The 21,383-nt window shown below is 36.5% G+C and overlaps 1 protein-coding gene across 7 annotated transcripts in view; it reads right to left on the bottom strand.

Moving 5' to 3' along the window:
• Positions 1-21,383, bottom strand: part of TRIP12 (thyroid hormone receptor interactor 12) — a 106,053-nt gene that overhangs the window by 34,155 nt on the left and 50,515 nt on the right. For 4 of the 7 annotated variants that reach the window (XM_060151907.1, XM_060151908.1, XM_060151903.1 and 1 more), the window contains 12 exons: positions 16,723-16,871; positions 13,637-13,672; positions 13,460-13,555; positions 12,575-12,667; positions 12,218-12,379; positions 9,506-9,574; positions 9,250-9,415; positions 6,872-6,989; positions 6,597-6,753; positions 4,606-4,759; positions 2,584-2,812; positions 2,140-2,258 (listed from right to left, as the gene is read on the bottom strand). In XM_060151907.1, coding sequence (XP_060007890.1) covers positions 2,140-2,258; positions 2,584-2,812; positions 4,606-4,759; positions 6,597-6,753; positions 6,872-6,989; positions 9,250-9,415; positions 9,506-9,574; positions 12,218-12,379; positions 12,575-12,667; positions 13,460-13,555; positions 13,637-13,672; positions 16,723-16,871 — 1,548 coding nt within the window. The remainder of the gene's footprint in view (positions 1-2,139; positions 2,259-2,583; positions 2,813-4,605; positions 4,760-6,596; positions 6,754-6,871; positions 6,990-9,249; positions 9,416-9,505; positions 9,575-12,217; positions 12,380-12,574; positions 12,668-13,459; positions 13,556-13,636; positions 13,673-16,722; positions 16,872-21,383) is intronic. The other 3 variants (XM_060151910.1, XM_060151909.1, XM_060151904.1) reach the window with 1 other exon arrangement.

Here is a 21,383-nt window from a genome sequence, read left to right as displayed (position 1 = left end):
ACTTGACTCCAAAGAAAAGTAGTAGGCAAATTCAAAATTAAAGAAAAGGTATTTATACTGTCTGCCAATACTCAAAACCCGAATGTAGGATACGTAATGGGGTCACATGTAAATTCCTACTGGAAATAAAATACCCTTTATAAAAACAATAAGCAATTACAGAAATGCAGTGAACCTGTGGCTTGATAGCCAGAAGGAAGAAAAAGACCTACAGTCATTAACTTCAAATACTACAATGAGATAAGATCACAGTAACACTACTGCCAAAAAAAGAGAACACCAGCTATTGAAGGATGGTGATTTTCACATCCTTGGAGGTGTATGAGGAGAAATGAACAGTAACTTATAAGGCAGGGTTTATATTTGGGGTTGGATTGTGGCAAGATGTACATGAGAGGAGGGGGGAATATAAAGGTGTGTGTCTGAATATCGGTGTGTAAAACTATATGCAAATCTGTGTGTCTGAATGTAGGTGAGTGCATGTTCACACAATCACATTTTTCTGGGGAAGAGTTCAGAGCTTTCCATCAGATTCTTTTTATTAAAAAAAAAAGTCTGAATGAATTCAAACTTCAGGCATTCGTTCCATAAGTAGTATTTGCAGCAATCATATGCCAGACTGTGTGCTAGGGACTAAGGATATGGCCATGGCTAAGAAAAATGGATTCAGGGCACTTATTAACTAATGAGAAAGATACATTTAACAAGAAACTACAAATAAAGAGTGAACTGCTTATGAAAAGGAAAATACAGTGCTGTTGGAGCATACAATCGGGAGATGTAACAATCTAGAAGGCAGGCTAGATCTTTAGGAGTAAGTGACATTTAAGTGGAACCTGAAAGAACAGTGAGACAAGCCAGATGCAAAGGGGTAGAACCAATCTACATTCCTCCATAAACTTCATAATGTAAATGTTATATAAATATTTGGGGGCGGGAAATTCAACCTGACGGCATAGTTGATTCTACCAAAGTTTTTAAAAAAATCATGGAGAAAAAAGACCGATTCTGATATGCTTCCAAATCAGAAAGCAACTAAAAGCAAACAACAACAAAAACAGAAAACCAAAAACAAAATACAGAATGCAAAATACAAGATAATCTAAGGCTAAAAATAAGAATACATACCAGGCATTTATGTGAGCATAGAAAACCTGATTTGTTAACCATAGTTATTATCTCTGGGAAATGGAGAGAGTTTGCCTTCTATTTCACATAAATGTGTAGTGCTGGATTTTTTTTGAAAACTCACTGCTATTTGAACAGAGCTAATAAGAAACAGCGAAAACTTCTTCCCATTTGATTCAATACTATTACACTAACATGTCTGTTACATTCTCAAGATGTAAAGAGAGATGAATCCAGCATAAGAAAAGGTGATCAAAAGAATGGAAAACAGATCATATGCATAAAGAACCAGAATTGTTTCTAAGACTGAAGATAAAGTGTTACATGAGGGGAAAACACCATCATTTTCTGCATCCTCACAAGACCAAAGTAACCTAATAGACCAAAAAGACCCATAAAGAGATTTCTGTTGACGAGAAGGAACTTTTGTTATCTTGGCAGGTTTAAAAAGAATAAAACACCCAAATGAGTGATACAGTTTCATCTTTGAGGTCTTCAAGAAAAGAATGGAAAAGTATCATGTCCCCTAGGCTGATTTCGACATTGAAATTCCTCAAATTAGAGGACTACACCAATTGCATTCTGAAGATTATTCCAAGCCTTGAAATATTCCATTATCTAGATAGTGAAGTAAAAAAATAATCCCTTTTACAGCTGTTCTGATCTACTAACAGGATTCCTTGGGAAAGTGACCTCTGACTTTTTCAAAAAATTTTTATGGGCAACGATATGTTATCAGCATAAAAAGAAAAGTCAATGATTGCTTCTGGGCCATAAACACTCAAATCATTGAAACTTACTAAGTGTTCATCAACAGACAGTGAATCTCACACAATCTATAACAAAAGATTTATAAAAGATGCTCTATATGTATTAAAGCTGTAAGCATGCAAATATCTTACATAAAAATAACAGTTTAATTTTTTTTCTATAGAGTATAACTATACTTCTACTGAAATAATGTTGAGACTAAAAGATTAACCATGAATTAACTATCATGAACGGCATTACCTTCTCTTCTGAAATAAACACTAAAAATATCAGGTAACTTCTGCATTAAGATCTCTGCCATCTGAAGTGCTCCAACTACTATCTTCAGGTCTTGGCTTGATAGCATGGAAGCAATATGACTAAAAAAAGAAAGCATTTGTATATAAAACATTTGTCTGAATTTGATAATTACTGCTGGCCATCCTACTTTAAATTTGAGAGCAAAATATTTTAAGTGTCAAACCAATCCACCAGAACAAGAATTTTTCTTAAATGCTCAACTTCTGCATTTAATTTATTCTTTATCAAAGGTGTTTGTGAATACAGAAAGACAACGAAGGGCTCAAAATATTCCAAATAAACTGTTTTGTGCATTTTTTTTCTGTACTATTTCTTTAAAGATTTCTGAAGTTACTTGCAGAGACTTGGATTTCTAAAGCGTTTTCACCACTTTCATGAACACACCTTGAAACAGCATGATTTTTCAGGACATCCTTTAGAAGTTCGGCATCCGCGAAATAAATTATCCTAAGAATTGCTCTAAGGCACTTATGTCTGACCGCAGGTCCTGCTGAGGAACTATACACTTCATAAAGAACACCAAATAATGTCTTAATAAAAGACTTAGCCAGTTCCGGATCCTCTTTCATAAGCTGTGCTCGAGCATCATCCTTCTTTAACTCTGAATATCCACCTGTGATAAAAAAAAGTATAATCCTAAAGCTACAGACTTCAGAAACACAATAAAGTAAATAACATAAAGCATTCAAGCTGATGTAATTATCTGAAATGCTACAAAAACTTTTTGGTTATAAAGCAAATTAACTTATCTAATGCAATCAACTGAGGTCTATAAATGGCATTAAGACAAATTTTAGCCAGCTACAAAACCACCGGCCATTCTGGCCAGCTGAAAAGCACGAGGCACCACTACACTGGATCTCTTACTTTTACTAATATATGTTCCACAAAATATTGGAGATGTTTCAGTATTAGCCAGTTAAACCACTAGTAAGAAATAAACAGAGCTGAAAAACTGGACAGTGAGTATGTAGCAAGAAACTGGAAAAACAAGATGACCTGTCACTTTGATTAGAGGGAATAAGGTGCAGGGGAAAGGTAACAGATGAAAAGCGCTAGAACAGGGGTTGGCAAAGTATGGTCCAAAGGCCCAATCCACCCACCACCTATTTTTGTAAATAAATTTTATCGGAACACAACCACATATATTTGTTTACATATTGTATATGGCTGTTTGGCAGCTACAAGAGCAGTGCTGAATACAGAGACTGCATGGCCTGCAAAGGTTAAAATATTTACTATCTGGTCCTTTTCAGAAACAGTATGCTGACCCTTGCACGCTAGCCTAGACCTGCAAAAGCAATGAACTAAATCCCTCAGGAAAGGAACAAATGACAGAAACCTGAAAAGAAAAAAGAAAATCACAATCACCTATTCTTCATTAATTAAGAGAATTTTGGTGGGAAAGTATAAAATAAAAGGTTGGAAAGAACTAATATGATGGGGTGTGAGTGGATCCAAAGGTAAAACAGGGATAAAAGGATCGGATTTAAAAAGTGCATGGGCTGCAGGGAACAAACTGGCGGTTGCCAAAGGGGAGGGGGTGAGGGGAGAAAAGAAGTGAGTGAGGGAGATTAAGGGGAACAAACTTCCAGGTGCAGAATAAAGGAGGCACGAGTAAGAAATGTACAGCATGGGGAATACAGTCACTTACTGTTGTATATACCACCTTTGGTGACAGATAGTAAGTATCTATCATGGCGATCATTTGAAATGTATAGAAGTACTGAATCACTATGTTGTGTAACAGGAGCTAACATAGTGTTGTAAGTTCATTATACTTCAAAACCAAACTCAAAGAGATCTGATTTGTGGTTACTGGGGCGGGGGGGGGGGAGGGGGGCGACGGGGGGTGGACTGGATGAATGCAGTCAAAAGGTATAAGCTTTTCCAGTTGTAAGGTAAATTAGTACTAGGGATGTAACGTACATGACAAATGTAGTTAACACTGCTGATGTTATATATGAACGTTAAGAGTTTCTTACCACACAAAAAATTTTTTTTTCTATTTCTTTAATTTCTATCTATGAGAAACTGGATGTTCACTCAACTTATGTGATAATCATTTCATGACGTAAGTCAAGCCATTATGTTGTACACCTTAAACTTACACAGTGCTGTGTGTCAATTATATCTCAATAACACTGGAAGGCGGTGGTGGGGAAAGGGATGCACAGGACAATTCTGACTAGAGTCCAGGACACCGCAAATCACAGAAGTAGGAAAATCTTGGGGAAGATGCCAGTTAATATTGGCTCATTTGCCGATTAAAGCAACAACAAAAAATTAATTACTACTATGCAACTGTCTTAAGTTTAATAACAACACTCCATAAAACAATTATCTGTTATTGCAAATACTACTCACAGACAATACAGTACTACTTTTAACTCAAAAGATACTTACTACTGTTAGTATTGGCTAAGGGGTTAGGTTTTCTCTGAATGGCACGTGCTGTTCCCGTGTCCTCATTGATTTGCTGCATAGAATTAAAATCAATAGTATAAACTCGTCCCAGAGTGGACAAGCTTATCTCATCCTCACCGACCTGATGGGCTGCCTGAGAGCAAAGAGAGAGAAACCTTGAATATAAACATGGAGAAATTTATCAACTTAAGACACAGTGGGAACCCTCAATAAATGCTAACTTACATATTTGTTTCATCAGGTTTTAGATGATGAAGTAACTGAATATACAAGTTTTAATAGTGTGGATGTGACAAAACTCATTCACTCAACAAACCGTTTTTAATTAAACACAAATATATATTACAGGACCTTTCAGGTCCCCTGAGACAAATACAGGTAAAATCCTGATGAAGGATCCAGTCATGTAGAATCACTGACATGAAGACGACACTATTTGTGTTAAAAAGGCCTTGAAGACATTGCTGACAGAAAAAAAATTGTTATCCATAAATCTTAGTATCTAATTCTTAGGTTAAAATGTTATTTACAGCATGGATTCCTAGCAGCCCATCAAAATCCTCCTTTAAACAAAATGATCCTATAAAATTATCCTTAGGAAACAAAAAAGACTTTACATTTAAATGATGCCCTAAGATTGAAAGGGACACAACTGGAACTAAAGAAAGTAATCCCCAGGGGTGGCAAGTATTACAAAGTATGTATCTCAAATGAGATAATATGATTAACACTGTTTGCTTGATTTTAGACAGCCTAAAGAAGTGATAAAACATTCATTCTTATGGAATTCCTTGGTTGAATGGAAGACAGGACTCTTAGGAAATATAAGACAGTTAACTAACAGTGAAAATACCATTATCGGGAAAATGCTAAAAAGAAGAATGCTCAGCGTTAGAGACCACGACCTACTTATAAACTAAGGCTAACAATGCACGAAGACCAGTCGCCTTTAACTTCCTCATAACATAACAGCTAGCTCTGAATTTAGATATTTTCATAAGATCTTCCAATCTTGTAACATGTTTTTCACAAACTCATTTTTAGAAACTAACTAGGGGAAAGGACCTTAAAGAAAAAAAAGGCTATTTAAGTGTCATGTCCTAAAAAATTCTAATAACACAGGTTGAAATTAGAAATTATATTAATACTTAAAGTAACTTATATATGAAAACATTAGTAAATGATGCTTGACATCTCAGATAATGCAGTGACCCAACACTTCCTAAACTAGGGCAAATATTTTCCTAACCTGAGAAATTTTTGAAATATTTCTGTGCAAACTTAATATGAAGAAGTATGGAAAAAAGAATAAAATCACACATAAAAACCTTCACAGAAAAATCACAAAATATTTTAGTGTGCTTCTTTCCTTTGCCATTATTCTTCTTTTCTTTTGCAGATTTCCCAAGAATCAGTCACATAATTTTTTTGAACATTTTGTTTTCATTTATAGCATATTGTATTTTAAGTCATTAAAATCTATCTCATTACGGTCTGGATTACATACAAACCTATGTATATTTCACAATTTACTTAATCATTCATCTAAAGCTATATATTTAGATTGTTTCCATATTTTTGCTCTTTAAAAATACTGAGAAGCAGCTACTTGTATGTAATCTTTGCTTTTGAGAGATTTCTTCTGGATAGGAGATAGAAGGGACTTTTAGAAACACGTAGCCTAACTCCCTCTCATGTTTCCTTTCAGAAATGAGGAAACTATGGAACAAAGATCTTAAATTACTTGCTCCAAGTCAATCAGGTAGTGAGCAGCAGAAGCAGGACTAGAACACCATGTTTTCTGACCTGAACAGAAATGAGGACCTTGTTCTCAGGAGACAAAATGAGAAAATCTTGAGTTAATTCAACATTGAGCACATTTAAGTACACAAGTCCACCTCCCCACTCCAGCCCTACACCCACTCTCCACCAAAATAAGACATATTTAAACGGTACGATGAAACTACTACCTCAATGATCCGGCTGTCAATCCTGTTATAGGGATGCCAAAGGCCCCGGTCATCACGCCACTGCCATATCGCACCATCTGTGTTCTGTGCATTTCCCTTCTTCAGCATGGTATCAACTGCAAAAATGCCTTCTTTTGGTAAACATGGCATAAGTTCACTGAAAACGAAAGGTGCAATTATTTTAATAAGTAGCTTCCTGAGCTGTCAGTAAATACCAGGTTTCTAAAGTAAAATACCCTCATATAAACCACAGTTATTACTGGCCCAATCTTTACCAGATCAGAGATGTCAGTTCATACAGTTCTTGAGGACTTCGTGGAACAAGATCAATCTGTTCCTGACAACTTCCATTGGAGGCACCACACAGGAGAAAGTGAAGGGTTTCTGCAATGTCTGTAAAACCAACAACAAAAAGCAAAACCCTATGAAACTACTTATATTGCCATATTTAAAAGGCAATCATTGCCTAGGGGGGAAACAATTAGAAATATTTTCTTGTACAGCTATATACCACAGAAATTAAAGTGAAAAATCCAAATGAGTTGTCATTAAAACCTTAAAAAAATTATGAAGATTTAAACAAATTCTTTCTGAGGACTTAAAGTTTGAGTCCTAACCTTCCAGCAAGACACCTAATCACAAATCCACTGCAGAGACTTCAGGGATCTTGTATTACTTTCCTTGAGGAGCTTTGCAAAAAAGTGTACTAAACATATTTTATCCTCGACTCAAGTATATTTGTATATGTGTCTTCAATTCAAATATACTGAAAACATGTGACCAACAGAACAAAACACAGCAGTTAAAAGCATCTGAAATTACCATATTGTGATCAGGAAAACCTTTACCTTAAATGACAGTAAGCATGCCAACTAAATTTAAAGATCATTAAAATATCCTCTACCACAAGCTTCCATCCCCAGAAGACATCAGTTTATGGAAGAATTTGCATGAAAACTAGTTTAGTGTACTGACACTGACAGTGAGTGGAGGAAGCCCCCAGGCTCCAAAGGTTTTGGTCATTCTAACAGCTACGCCCTAAAGACAGGGCTGTGTCTCTGTTGGTATCTATAAAATACTACACATATGCAAAATATAAACATTTCATTGAAATGTTCTGCCAGTAATCAGTAAGTTCTGCTGTCAAGGAAAGTATTCACCATTAATTTGGGCAGAGACGTGTGGATAAATCTCTGACTCACTGAAACTTCACAAACAGTGATTAAAATTTTTAAGCAGTTCTTGAAAAAGTCATTTTGCCAACTTTCTTAAGAAATATGAATAGATGGCAATGGTACATTATTAACTTCTTCTTTTTTAAAGAGATCAGAGGATGACAACAAAATGGAAAGAACCAGAGAGGTTCGCATTACTGAAGTAGAATGATTATGCGGCAAACTTCCTAAGTATGCAGAAGAGGTGAAAACATTCATCATGCTAAAGAAAAAAATTCCAAAACGTTAAAACAAACAAAAGTCAGACAGGAATTTCCCAAACCAGGATATAGGAAAATGCTGTGCCACGCCACACGGTAACAAGAGATAATCCTGTAGGCAAACTTCAAGAAATGGGAAAAATTCAAGGGGGCCCTAGGGATTTTAATAAGCAAAGTACATTATGACTACGCAAAAAAAGAGTTAAACCTTTCCCAAGCTTATCTAGGCAGAGAGGACTTTGTTCATGGCATAAGCAAAACAGTGTTCTCTGGGATACTAAGTTCAGGAAAAGACTCAATGCTGTAAGAGGAATTTCTTCAATAAAGCACCTCAGCAACACTATTTTTCTACAAAATTCTGTGCCATGTGCTAAAATTCATAAGTAATGCGAAATACAAAACTGAGTCCCCCCCTCCATCCGCCCCCAAAAAAGTCCTCTTATACCACTTAATATACTGTTTGAAGTGGTGGGACAAAGACTGTTTTGTCAGTGAGTGTCATCACTGACTCCCAAGGTAACGTCCTCAGAGATTAGAATTATGGACATGAAATTAACCACAATGATAGGTGCTTCATAAAAAAGTGATCAACGCTCTACCAGCAATAATCACAACATACGGATGTCTTCTGATATTAACTTGTGAAATCTAAGGTTTAAGAGAGTAATGGGCAATGGCAATAGCAGTGTGATAAAACTCGATACCCTGCACATGTAAGTTTGGGAAAGACTTAGAAATATTAAAGTAGCAAAGATCAGAGACATTCATCTGTGTAAATAAGTTCCAACACTTTGAGGGAAGAAAGCATTCTGGGATCATAAACTGCTGGAAAATCTAATATGGGAAAAAAGGACTACCTATAAGCAAAAGAGAAGCAGTTACTGGTAACATAAAACTCAGAATTCTCCTAATGAAGCATCATTACTTAATTGATACTGTACAGAAAGCAATGACTTTGGGTCTTTAGCCCTACACCACGGGTAAAATTTTAATATATTATATACTTTAAAAATTGTATGTAGGCAGCATTACTATATTGTCACAACACAAATTTATTACATATTAACATTTTTCTTCCTTTACTATCCAGTGCCTGTGATATTAGCCATTTCTACTTGCTTATGTTGACTTTACTTATTAACAGAAATTAAACTCACACACACACACAAACACAAGCTGTTTTTCCCGTATAAAACAGAATAATAAAATAGCACTTACTTTGCTTCATAAGTTGAACAGCTAAAGTTGGACAGTTGGAACACATCAAAGAAAACATGCGAACCACCATTATAAACATCCCAGAACTTAGAATTGGTGGAGTTACTACCAATAGTTGTTGAACATTTGTTAGCAGATCTTTGGAGGCAACCTGCTGGAGTAAATTCTTCACAAACACAAGAAAGAAAAAACTGTTACTTCGTGAGGCAGCAATTTAACAACTTCATGAAAATACCAACAAAGACTAAACGCTTACCTCCTCATGTTGAAAGTTGTCCACTAGACGTGCAAAACAAAGGCAAGTGCTTTCTACTGACTTTTTGTCCTTTTTAATAAAGGAAAATAAAGTTTGTTAATATAAAACATTTTCACTGTCGTACGTCACTCCCTTATCTTCTTCCTAACCCCAAATTCTTCAAGACTTGCTTAACTAGATATGAGCTTTGAAAATGCTGTGACTCTAATAAGCAAACAATCAGTAATGTCATGATTTCAAAGCAAAGGGAATCATACTGATAGAACCTCTCTCCTCCATTAAGAACCCAACATATAAAAAGCAAATACAAAGAAAGGGAACAACTTTTGTACTTCTATAATTTCAATACCTAAACAAAAACTATAATAAAGAAAAAATAAACATCCTACCATTCTAAAAAGCCTTACAAGTAGAAGTGCTTAAAACATGCATTCACTAAAAAGTTGTAAGTAGTTAAGTATGTGTGTGAGCCAGAGATTTACTGATAATAAGAAAAACTTGATATAGATTTGCTCTATCATTATGAAAACAATCTAAATACTATTAGACTGATCTTAATGAGAAAACATTTGGAATAACTCTCATAAGAAAAGAAAGAACAATTTAATGGCATAGTTTGATAGACTTCGGTTTTTTCTAATTGATAAATGGGCTTCAGATGTAAAAACTAGGCTTAGCTGTGTAAAAATGAAAGGAATTCTGGTATTATAGAAGTCCTACACCTTCGCTGTCATGATTTAAGTCTAGAAAGAATGCTACAACAACAGGACCCATTATTTAACTTCTCTGATTCTTGGGCCATACTTCCAAAATAAGGTAAACTCACACCTAACTAGAGAACATTTCTAGCCCCCATAAAGTAAAGGTTATCTCAGCCTGCTAAGTTTTTTAAAATAAATAAAAAATGAATGGCACTACTTGTGTCTTGATCATCTTAGAAGCAAAATCCTCCAGTGATTCAATAATCAATATTATTTTACCTATCTTATGTAAACACCTTATTTAATATAGGTATACCTCATTTTATTGTGCTTCACTTTAGTGCACTTCGCAGATACTGCATTTTTGACAAATTGAAGGTTTGTGGAAGCCCTGCACCCACCAAGTCTGTTGGCACTATTTGTCAAACAGCACTCCCTCACTTCCTGTCTCTGTATTACATTGTGGTAATTCTCCCAACATTTTAAACCCTCTCCCCCTCCACCAGCAAAAAGATTACGAGTCCCTGAAGGATCAAATAATGGTTAGCATTTTTTTAACAATGAAGGATTTCTTAATTAAAGTATGTACTTTTTTTTTTTAGACACAATGCTATTGCGCACTTAATAGACTACATCAGCGGTCCCCAACCTTTTTGGCACCAGGGACCAGTTTCATGGAAGACAATTTTTCCACAGATTTGGGTGGGTGGGGGGGCGGTGTTTCGGGATGATTCAAGCTCATTACACTTACTGTGCTCTTTATTTCTTTCTATTATTATTACACTGTAATATATAATGAAATCATTATACAACTCACCATAACGCAGAATCAGTGGGAGCCCTGAGCTTGTTTTCCTGCAACTACATGGTTCCATCTGGGGGTGATGGGACCGACTCAGCTCCACCTCAGGTCAACAGGCATTGAATTCTCATAAGGAGCGCGTGATCTAGATCCCTCGCATGCGCAGTTCACAGTACAGTTCATGGTCCTATGAGAATCTAATGCCACCACTGATCTGACAGGAGGTGGAGCTCAGGTGGTGCTGCGAGCGATGGGGAGCGGCTGTAAATACAGATGACGCTTCGCTCACTCACCCGCTGCTCACCTCCTGCTGTGCGGCCCAGTTCCTAACAGGCCACAGGCCACCACTACCGGTCTGTCGCCTGGGGATTGGGGCGACCACATTATAGTGTAAAAAGAACTTTCATACGCACTGGGAAACCAAAAACTTCTTGTGACTTGCTTTATTGTGATATTTCACTTTACTGCAGTGGTCAGAACTGAACCCACGGTATCTCCGAGGTATGCCTGTATATTTTATGTACCTAATTTTCCCCAAGAAGATTTTAAGCACACTTTGTAAAGGTGACTTAAAAGTCAGATCTCTAAAAAGCTCTTTAGCAATAACAACACTTTGAAACATTACAAGAAAATACAATTTCTCTAAAATCTCGAAGCTTAACTCACGAACTGTCCTCCACCAGGGGCTCTATAAGCTCTGCTTCTCATACTGCAACACCAGGCCCACTGATTCCATCTACTAATTGCTCCTGTTCTTCTCCAACCCCAGACAGCTGCAGTCTGCATTTCTTATTTCATTTCTATCTGGCACATACATAGTCTCATCTCTCTTCTGATCTTAACCCATACCCTCCTAGTCTTGCCTGCCTAACCCAATACGTTTCAGGAAACGGTGATCTTTCTAAAAGGAAATTCTGATCATATTACATAGGAAACACTCAGTGTTTGCTGAAATAATAAATTTACCCCTAAAGTCAAAATAGTTGAAGATATCATAAACGAAGAAGTACTGTTCATTTGGGTAAATCCACTGAAATTTCATAAAATAACCTAATATAGAGTACATGACTAGGTAACAGGAAAAAACACAGATCAGAACATTTCCAAGTTACATATCTAGTTGGAAGATTTAAGGTCCTAGTTGAAATTAGCATTTAAAAAAATGTAATAAAAATGTTTTATGATACATAAAATAGGCTTATGTTTTACCTGGTGGGTTAGCCTTTGGGTTAGCAACGGGAGGGAATCTGCCACAAAATGAAATTCATCTGGTGTGATACTCTGGCAGCAATTGGCTGCAATTGCTAGTGCATTCCGTTGGGCATTTATGCTGAAGAACTCTAGATACAGCAAGCAGTCTGCCAAACCACCCTAAAATATAGGAAACTGTTAAAGCCAAGAAATACCCTTTTATCAGCAATTTTTAAAAAAAGCCTACTAAAAGTCTAGCACATCACTTGGAAACAGCATGTGTACCTTATAGAGACTGCAATCTAGGAACTAATACAAACGTGGATCTAAAATCCAACATTAAATGAAATATAGTCCTTCGGTAACAACACTTACCGCCTGTAGAATGGCTTTACTGTGTCTACGTGATAACATCTCCAAGGCCGTCAAGGCCTGCTCTGCCACATCAATACACTGAATAACTTGCAGCTGGGAACATATACAAAGGAAACTTAAGGTTATCATTCAAGTTTTTTACTCGATGCTCATCTTTGCATGAATAAACAACACTTTCTCTAATTTCCATCAATCTATACTGCCTCTAACCTGAAACCCACCATAAGAAACCAGTGATGTATGCGCTTAAGCCAAACATACTGGCAATACTTTTCTTTTCCTTCCAACTACTTTAAAGATATTGAAAAATATGTTTCACATAGAGAATAAACTAAATTCAATTATATAACTTTAAATCTTCATATTTAAAATAAACGGGTTGGTTTATACAACAAATTTTAAAAATCAAGTTTTAAACTTTATACCATATTCCAAAGTTATCAGATAATGCAAATTTTACTGTGCTATGACCCTGAGCAAGGCACTTTGTCTCAGCCTTCTCAGCTGTAAAATGAGGGTATAAATAGCTATCAACCTCACTGGGATGTTTTCTAGAAATAATGAGATTATTTTTAATCAACTGCTTTAAGTTCTCTGAAAGATTTTATACTAAGGCAGTAATTGCTATTATTAAAAAATTATAATACTGGGTTGATTTTACAAATGCTTTATTAGCATCAACTTTAAACTGCCGCTCTGCTAAACGTAAAACATTTTTCTGGAACCTTGGTTAAAAAATATACTTTAGTTAGATAATGGATGCTAAAAAATGTCTTTTAATGTGGCCTCACAATTTGATATACTACTTTAGAATTCAACAGTCAAGAGTTCTCAACTTGATTCCCCATGCCTGCTTTCGAACAAGTTGGGCAAAAGTAGGATTACCTTTTCTAAAAAGACAGGAATTGCATCTACTACAACAGCGGATGATCGAGGAAGTGCTTCCATCATGTATGTTAAGGCTCGACAAGCATGGTTCATCTAGAAAAGAAGTCATTTTTACTCAATAAAAACTCAAAATTTAAATTTGGAGTGGTTTTTAAAAACACAGTACATACTTACAATATCAAAATTATGCTCCATCTGCAGTAATGTTATCTGTTTAAAAAGATTATAACAAAGTATTAGAAGCTATATTCTTAGAAGTCCTAGAAGTATTTCTTCTACTTCAACTGAAATAGAACTATATGATCCAAGAATTTTACCATACAAAAATAATACCAAGTTAAAACCTAGCATGCATACACAAGAAATGATTATGCTTAGGAGGGCATGACACATACACTGAAGCACTGACTTGGAATAATCATCATCAATGATCCAGGTCAAAAGCAAAGCCTGCCTGCTGCTTACAACCAACCCTCCTGGTGCCTCTATTCCCCCATTCAGAAGCTCATTAACGTGTCACTGAGGGCTTAACAGGTGTCAATAAGTTCTATACATAAGTAAACAGACCAGCAATGCACTGACATTTGTTAAATTAACAACTATCAGTACAGATTCAATATCATAGCTTAAACTCTTGTAAATTAGCTTCTCTAAAAGTTGAGCGAAGCACCATTTAACTCAGCTGTAAAGTACACAGTAGTATAGGATTTAAACACGATATTGATCACATCAAAAATGAATTATGCGCTAATTAAAACTCAAAGTAATATAATTATTTTACAGATGCATGAGTTAGTCTAAACATCTGATTTTATTTTAGTTTTTCTTGTGGGAAACACCTTAAGCAGATTTTAACCATGTTTTTCAAAGGAGGGGATGCAAAACTACTACAGATATACACTCCATCTTCCTGAAGCAGCCAAAGCTACCAAAGAAATTTCCTACCTGGGGAAAGAGACAATCATTCACTGTCTTCTAGTTCAATGGAAATTTTAAATGCATTGAATTTAAGCTGTAAAGTACCTTTCAATTAAATGTACGTCAGACATCAGATATCCTAATGCAATATTCATTTAATATGAATGTCTTCTCAGCTCTGAATTATGCTTGGTAAAATATATCTATACACCAGAGATCTTGATAACTGTTTTTGTTAAACACACAACATAAACACACACACACACATGCACAAGCGTGCACACTCTGTCTCAAATCACCTACAAAACAGTCACTTATAAAACACCTACTCTAAATTAAAGTGGTTGTTATGCTAACAGAAAAAGTAATAAGTTCTCCAATTCTTTAAGGTGGCATGAACCTTGTAATACCACATTTGGGAAGAACTGCTGTAAACAGATTCTTCACCAAAAATGACTGTTTATGGTCACACAGGTGTATGGTGATTGATGGATATATATTTATAATATTCAACTGTGATGAAAGATAAATCTGGACAATTCATTATTAACAGCATGAGCTGACTTGTGCAGGTCTGCCAAGTACTTAAATCTAATCAATACAACCAGCAAATTAAGAAAATTGGATTATGCTAATGTTTCTGCCTAGATTTAACAACTTCTTTATTTAACCAATAAAAACTGCAGTTTAACAGAGATAAGTACATGGTAAACCTAGTCCTTTGTTACTATTTATTTTTAAATGAACAAAAACAAACAAGGAAGTTTAATTCAGGTCATAAAAGCCAGCTATTGAAGAAATCAATAATTTGAGCATGAATATAAACATAGGTAAATGTCAGAGTACAAAGGCTAATACTGCTTTCATGAAACATTAAAAAATTAATATGCGAACCTGTAGAGTGGAACTGGTAAGACTTGAGAGCTAGCTTTTGTTACCAGGAGGTCTGCATGGCAGAAGGTAAAGAGACTGCTCTATCCTTTATCACTTCCTGCCAGAGCAGAGCCATCCAACAAATAAGAACAGGCCGAATAAAGACTATGTCATCTTGTATTTGACTGGTCTTCACTCAGTTCTCTCCGTAATGTGATAACGTGATCAAATGAGACAATCTGATACTCCAATCACAGTTTCATTTTTGTCAACTTTACTAGATGTGTAAACAAAGACTTGAATGACATTTAGCTTCCAAAGTAAAATATACTATGAATGTATATTCATGCTTATGTTAGTCTTTTGTTACTATTTCATTCAGACTTAATTTTAATCTTAACTTATACCCTATTTCTTTAATCTAGCACTGAGAAAATTACCAAGCCACTATCTGAAAGATGTATTATGCTCAAGGGCCTACATTTAGTAACGGCAATTTCTCTTCCTGTTGTTTTCACATTAAAAAGCTTAAGCGATTAAGATATTAATAAATTCTAAATATCAACTCACAACTGTGTTGAAATATCATTAAGATTTAAAAAATTGTTTTTGTACTGTTGAGTACTGTTTTGTTTCTTTTGTTTTTGCTCAACATAAAACCTTTTTTTTAGCTGGAGGATCCATGTGGTGTTCTGGCTTGACTGCTCTGCCATGCACACTGCTATCAAGCATGAAACCTTGATGGCCCACAAAGAGAACCCACAAGTGAGCTGCTTGTTACTGTCCTGTGAATCACCAATTTAAAAGAAAAAAGCATATAAGTTTTGGCATAGTACATCAAGGTATCACCTGATGGGGCTAACAACTTAAAATTTAAAACCACGTAGTCATTGAAGTATCAAAGATAGCATAACTATTCATCAAGAAATGGTTTAGGGCTTCCCTGGTGGCACTGTGGTTAGAACTCGCCTGCCAATGCAGGGGACACAGGTTCGAGCCCTGGTCCGGGAAGACCCCACATGCTGTGGAGCAACTCAGCCCGTGTGCCACAACTACTGAGCCCACGTGCCACAACTACTGAAGCCTGCGCGCCTAGAGCCCATGCTCTGCAACAGAAGCCACCGCAAGGAGAAGCCCGTGCACTGCAACGAAGAGCAGCCCCCGCTCGCCGAAACTACAGAAAGCCTGTGCACAGCAACGAAGACCCAACGCAGCCAAAAATAAAATAAAAATAAAAAATAAATTTATAAAAAAAAAAGAAATAGTTTAGAAATTTTACTCATTCATCATTAACAGTCACACACAATCTCTATAAAGCATGAAATAAAAGCACTAAGCCACACTCTACTATCTCTTAGTTCTATCCTATTTTAAAATTCTTAATGACAATAATGTTTTTTAGTAAAAAAAAAAAATATGGGCAGCATTCAGAGGACGACTGGGATAAAACGAGGGGAAGACTCTCTTACCAAAGCTGGAACTACACTCTTGACAGGAAACCCTCCCAGTGTCTCCTCATTTCCCATGACCAATAACTGACACATCTCAATAACTGCCTGGAGTTGCTGGCTTTCATCGCTTGCTTGTAGTCCTTGCAGAAGCTGCTGGGCCTTAGAACCTTCACATGGAAAAAAGAAAAAAATCATTATTTTTAAACACTTAATATTATTACTAGGTGTTAAGTGTGACTTCACATGCTGGCTGCTTTTCTTCTTTGGATCCCAATTAAAGGCTAGGTCTATACCAGTGTTAAGACAGGCTGCTGATTACCCAAGACGTAACTATGGCAGAGTAAATCCAGGTAATTTAAAGTAATGTCACAGTTATTTATATTTTTCTCTTTTAAGTTTTATCTTTTTAAATGAGAGAAGTTGATTGGTATTTAACAGCTGAAACAAAAATTAATATCCTTAAGACTAATACGAACTGCTACCTTTAACATACATGCTTTCAAAAATATGTATATCTAGTGAGCAGAAAGCCTTCTGCAATAATAAAAACCTGTCAAACAATGATGCCCAGGCATCAAAGGAAATGTTATATACCTCTAAATACCTCCATCAGAATAAACGGAATCCAAGTAACAGTGAAAAGGGCAAGGAGATAGACAAACAGAACAATGCATCTAACAAAAGGGAATGAAAAGAATGAAATATTTTCTAAAAACAGCAAAAGACTGGCCTTTTCACCTCCTCTCATTTCATGTGCAGATGCTGCTATCATAGTGCTTTAGAGTACTTCTACTTTTAAGGGTCAATTCCATCGCCCAAACATTTGAAAAATGCTAAGGCTCAACTACCACAATAAATAAGTTATCAATAAACCGAGTAAGACACTCAAAAATAAAGTCTACAAATGTGTTTCAAATTTTCCTGGACACCCTCCTTGTAACCATGATCAACTCCATTAATGCGTATAAACTTATACCTGAGATTACTTTCAAGTCCTTTCCCTTCCGAGACCTTTTCAGTTTATTGTTTGTATTGTTTGGATTTTTTCCATTAAGTACTGAAATGCTTAGAAATGATATATGTTTGGAAACTGTCAATGAATGTGGAATTCATATGAACATCAAAAAGTTTTTTCCCTATGAAGCATCAATGATCTTCTGGGAGGGCATAAACCTTTCAAAGGGATACACAATAATCCTGACAAGGTCTGTTTTCTCTATTATTTAAGACTGTGGCTAATGAACTGCATAACTATCACTGCCTAACTCCCTTTACCATAATTAAGAGTCTGTCCAAAAATACACTGCAAGACATTCAAGTTCAAAGGGACAGCATCTTTAAAGTTTACAAACTAAATACTATCAGTTCCAGTTAGGGCAGGCTTAACATTTTTGGGTTGAAATAATGTGGAAGGAAGAACAAAATGAAGGGAAAGTAACTATGAAAACAAAAGAATCTTCAGCTGCTTCTAGATTTGTTTTTAAAGAATGAAATAGTTCAAACAGTATACCCTAATAACAACCACCAAAAATAGGAAAAACTGACGCAAGTCGTTGGATGCTCTATCAACACTGAGGCTGGCAGGTCTAAGCACATGGATCATTTCAGCATGCTCAAACAAATCACCATGAATACCACTGGACTTCTGGGATGTCCCTAAAAGGACCTTAGGCCAAATGACAACAAAAAGTCACTGCCATTATTTTCCTCTGACATGTGAAGAGAAACCACCTCATACAGATCAGTCAGTTTTGGTTTTAAGGGTAATTTTATACTCCTGAAAATTACCGAGACCCCGTGTGTGTGGTTTAGATCTACTGTTATTTATAAAATGTGTCTGGAACTAAAAGAGAAACATTTTGAAATACTTGGTTAATGCGTTACATATTAAACAAAAACTTGTGAAAAAGATCACAATTTTCCAAAACAACAGCAACAAGATACAGTGGCGAGTAGCACTGTTTTGCTGCTGTCGTTGCAAACGGCCTGAGCGTGAGGCTGAACGAGAGAGCTGTGCGCTCACCCCTGCTCCCTCTTCCAAGCCGAGAAACTAGCTTACGAGAGACTAAGCGTGTGGAAAAACGGGCCTACTCTGCCACAAAGACTATTTAAAAGACATGGACGCGTTAGTAAAGACAAAATTAATGACTGTGTTTTGGAAGCGCATCCTTATGTAAACATGGAGTTTTTTACTAGGACCATGTGACACTGAAAAATAAAATACCTGCCAGTAGTCTGGTGCCACTGCCTTGACTCTAATTAAGGCACCAGCAGTTTTACACCCACAACAGCTTTTGCACTTTTAGTTCAAACATGAACAAAGTAGAAAAGGAAAGACCTTAGTAGTTATTATCTCTTGGCCTTATGAATTCAATGTAAGGATCTCAGGAACTAGCTTGGAATTTACAGGCCACACTCTGAAAACCACTATCATACATCAGGGGTTGGTAGGCAAACATCTTCTACAAAGAGCCAGAGAGTAAATATTTTGGGTTCTGCAGACCACAAGGTCACTGCTGCCACTACTCGACCCTGGCACTGTGGCACAAAAGCACACATAGCCAATACATAATCCGAGCATGGCTATATTCCAATCAAGCTTCATTTTCAGACACTGAAATTTGAATTTCATTTAATTTTCAAGTCACAAAACAATTTTTAAACTTTTTCAGCCATTTAAAAAGTAAACATCACTTTTAGTTCACAGGCTATATCAAAACAAAGAGGAGGCCGATTTGGCCCTTGGGCAGTAGTTTGCCAACTGCTGATACAGAGAGAAAGAGAACCCACAGCCTTTCAGGGAATCACAGGAGGCTGATGTGTTCAATTGAATCGACCCCACTGGACATTTGCTGAGTTCCGAGGCTGTGAAGAGGGATGGGGGTTGAGTCAGAAGTTTTGGTAAGACACAGTGAAAACTCCTGCAGTCTCAGGGTGCTCAGAGGACAAAGTCCCCACAGAGGAAGGAGGCCTGACCCATACACAGCCAGTGCCCTGCCTTCAGACATCTGCCACACTGTGAAACTGCATAAAGAATAGAAAGTGGAACTTGCAAGGTTCTCAATCAAAAAAAACCCTGGGAAACTGTTCCCTGGTGGTCCAGTGGTTAGGACTCTGAGCTTCCTCTGCCAAGGGCCTGGGTTCAATCCCTGGTTGGGGAACTAAGATCCCACAAGCCGCACAGTGCAGCCAAATTCAAAACAAACAAAAACAAACACACAAAAAAACCCTGGTAGGGTCACAACAGAGAAACACGGATGAGCTAGAGGTGAAATGAGTCATAAAAAAATAACTCGGTCAAAACAAGCTAAAGCCCTGACTAGAGCAAAGTGATCAGCTTCTGACCCTTTAACACAGAAAAAGAGAAAACACTCACTGCTGGAAAACATCACTTGGGGTCTCTTCCGTTCACATAATCAATTATCAGACATATGAAGAGGCAGAGGAATATGTGACTAACAATCAAAAGGGGAAAAAAGACAATAGAAGCAGACTAACACCCCTAGAAATTATAAAGTAAGTATTCTATAACTATGATTAATAAATTGAAAATATAAGCATGGATGGACAAAACGGGTAAGAATGTAAAGAATTTCAACAGTGGGACTTCCCTGGCGGTGCAGTGGTTAAGAATCTACCTACCAATGCAGGGGACACAGGTTCAATCCCTGGTCCAGGAAGATCCCACATGCCGCAGAGCAGCTAGGCTCGTGCGCCACAACTGCTGAGCCTGTGTTCTAGAGAACGCAAGCCACAACTACTGAGCCCACGTGCCACAACTACTGAGCCCGCACACCTAGAGCCCGTGCTCTGCAACAAGAGAAACCACCTCAATGAGAAGCCTGTGCACTGCAACAAGGAGTAGCCCCTGCTCACGGCAACTAGAGAAAGCCCTCGTGCAGCAACGAAGACCCAATGCAGCCATAAATAAATAAATAAAAATATAAATAAATAAATTTAAAGGAAAAAAAGAATTTCAACAGAGAATTTTAATCTATTTTTAAAAATCAAAGAACTGTCTAGAACTGGAAAACAGAGTATCTGAAATTTAAAATTCATTGATGAGTTTAACCAAATACTGAAGAAGACAGCAGAAAAAAGAATTAGTGAATTTAAAATACGGTCAACAGAAAGTTTTCAAACTGGGGGGAAAAGAAAAACCTGGGAAAAACAAAAACAAAAACAAAAACAGAGCTAGAGAGACATGGTAGATCAAGTCCAAAGTCTGAACACGTACAATCTTGATACTCCCAGAAGAAAAGGAAGGAGAATATTTGAAGAGATGATGAGATAAGTGAAACAATATATGAAGACATAACGGCCAACAATCTTCCAAAGCTGATGAAAGTTATCGACTCAGAGATTCAAAAGCTCGGTGGAACCTGAGCAACTTAAAAATGGAAGAAAATGTCACACAGGCCTAATATAGTCAAATTATTAAAAATTAATAATGGTTTGAAAAAGCAGATCTTAAAAGAAGCTGGGAGAAAAGAACTGCCTTGGAAGGGTAACAGTAAGACTTTTAAACAGCAACTATGGAAACCAGAAGAGCACTACAAAGTACTAATATGAGATTTTATACCTGGGGAAATTACCTTTTAAAAATTAAGGCATAACACATATATATGGAACCTTTAAAAAAAATGGTTCTGAAGAACCTAGGGGCAGAACAGGAACAA

Source organism: Lagenorhynchus albirostris, chromosome 6, assembly GCF_949774975.1.
Source record: "Lagenorhynchus albirostris chromosome 6, mLagAlb1.1, whole genome shotgun sequence".
NCBI classification, from domain to species: Eukaryota; Metazoa; Chordata; class Mammalia; order Artiodactyla; family Delphinidae; genus Lagenorhynchus; species Lagenorhynchus albirostris.
This window is presented reverse-complemented; position numbering and strand designations above follow the sequence as displayed.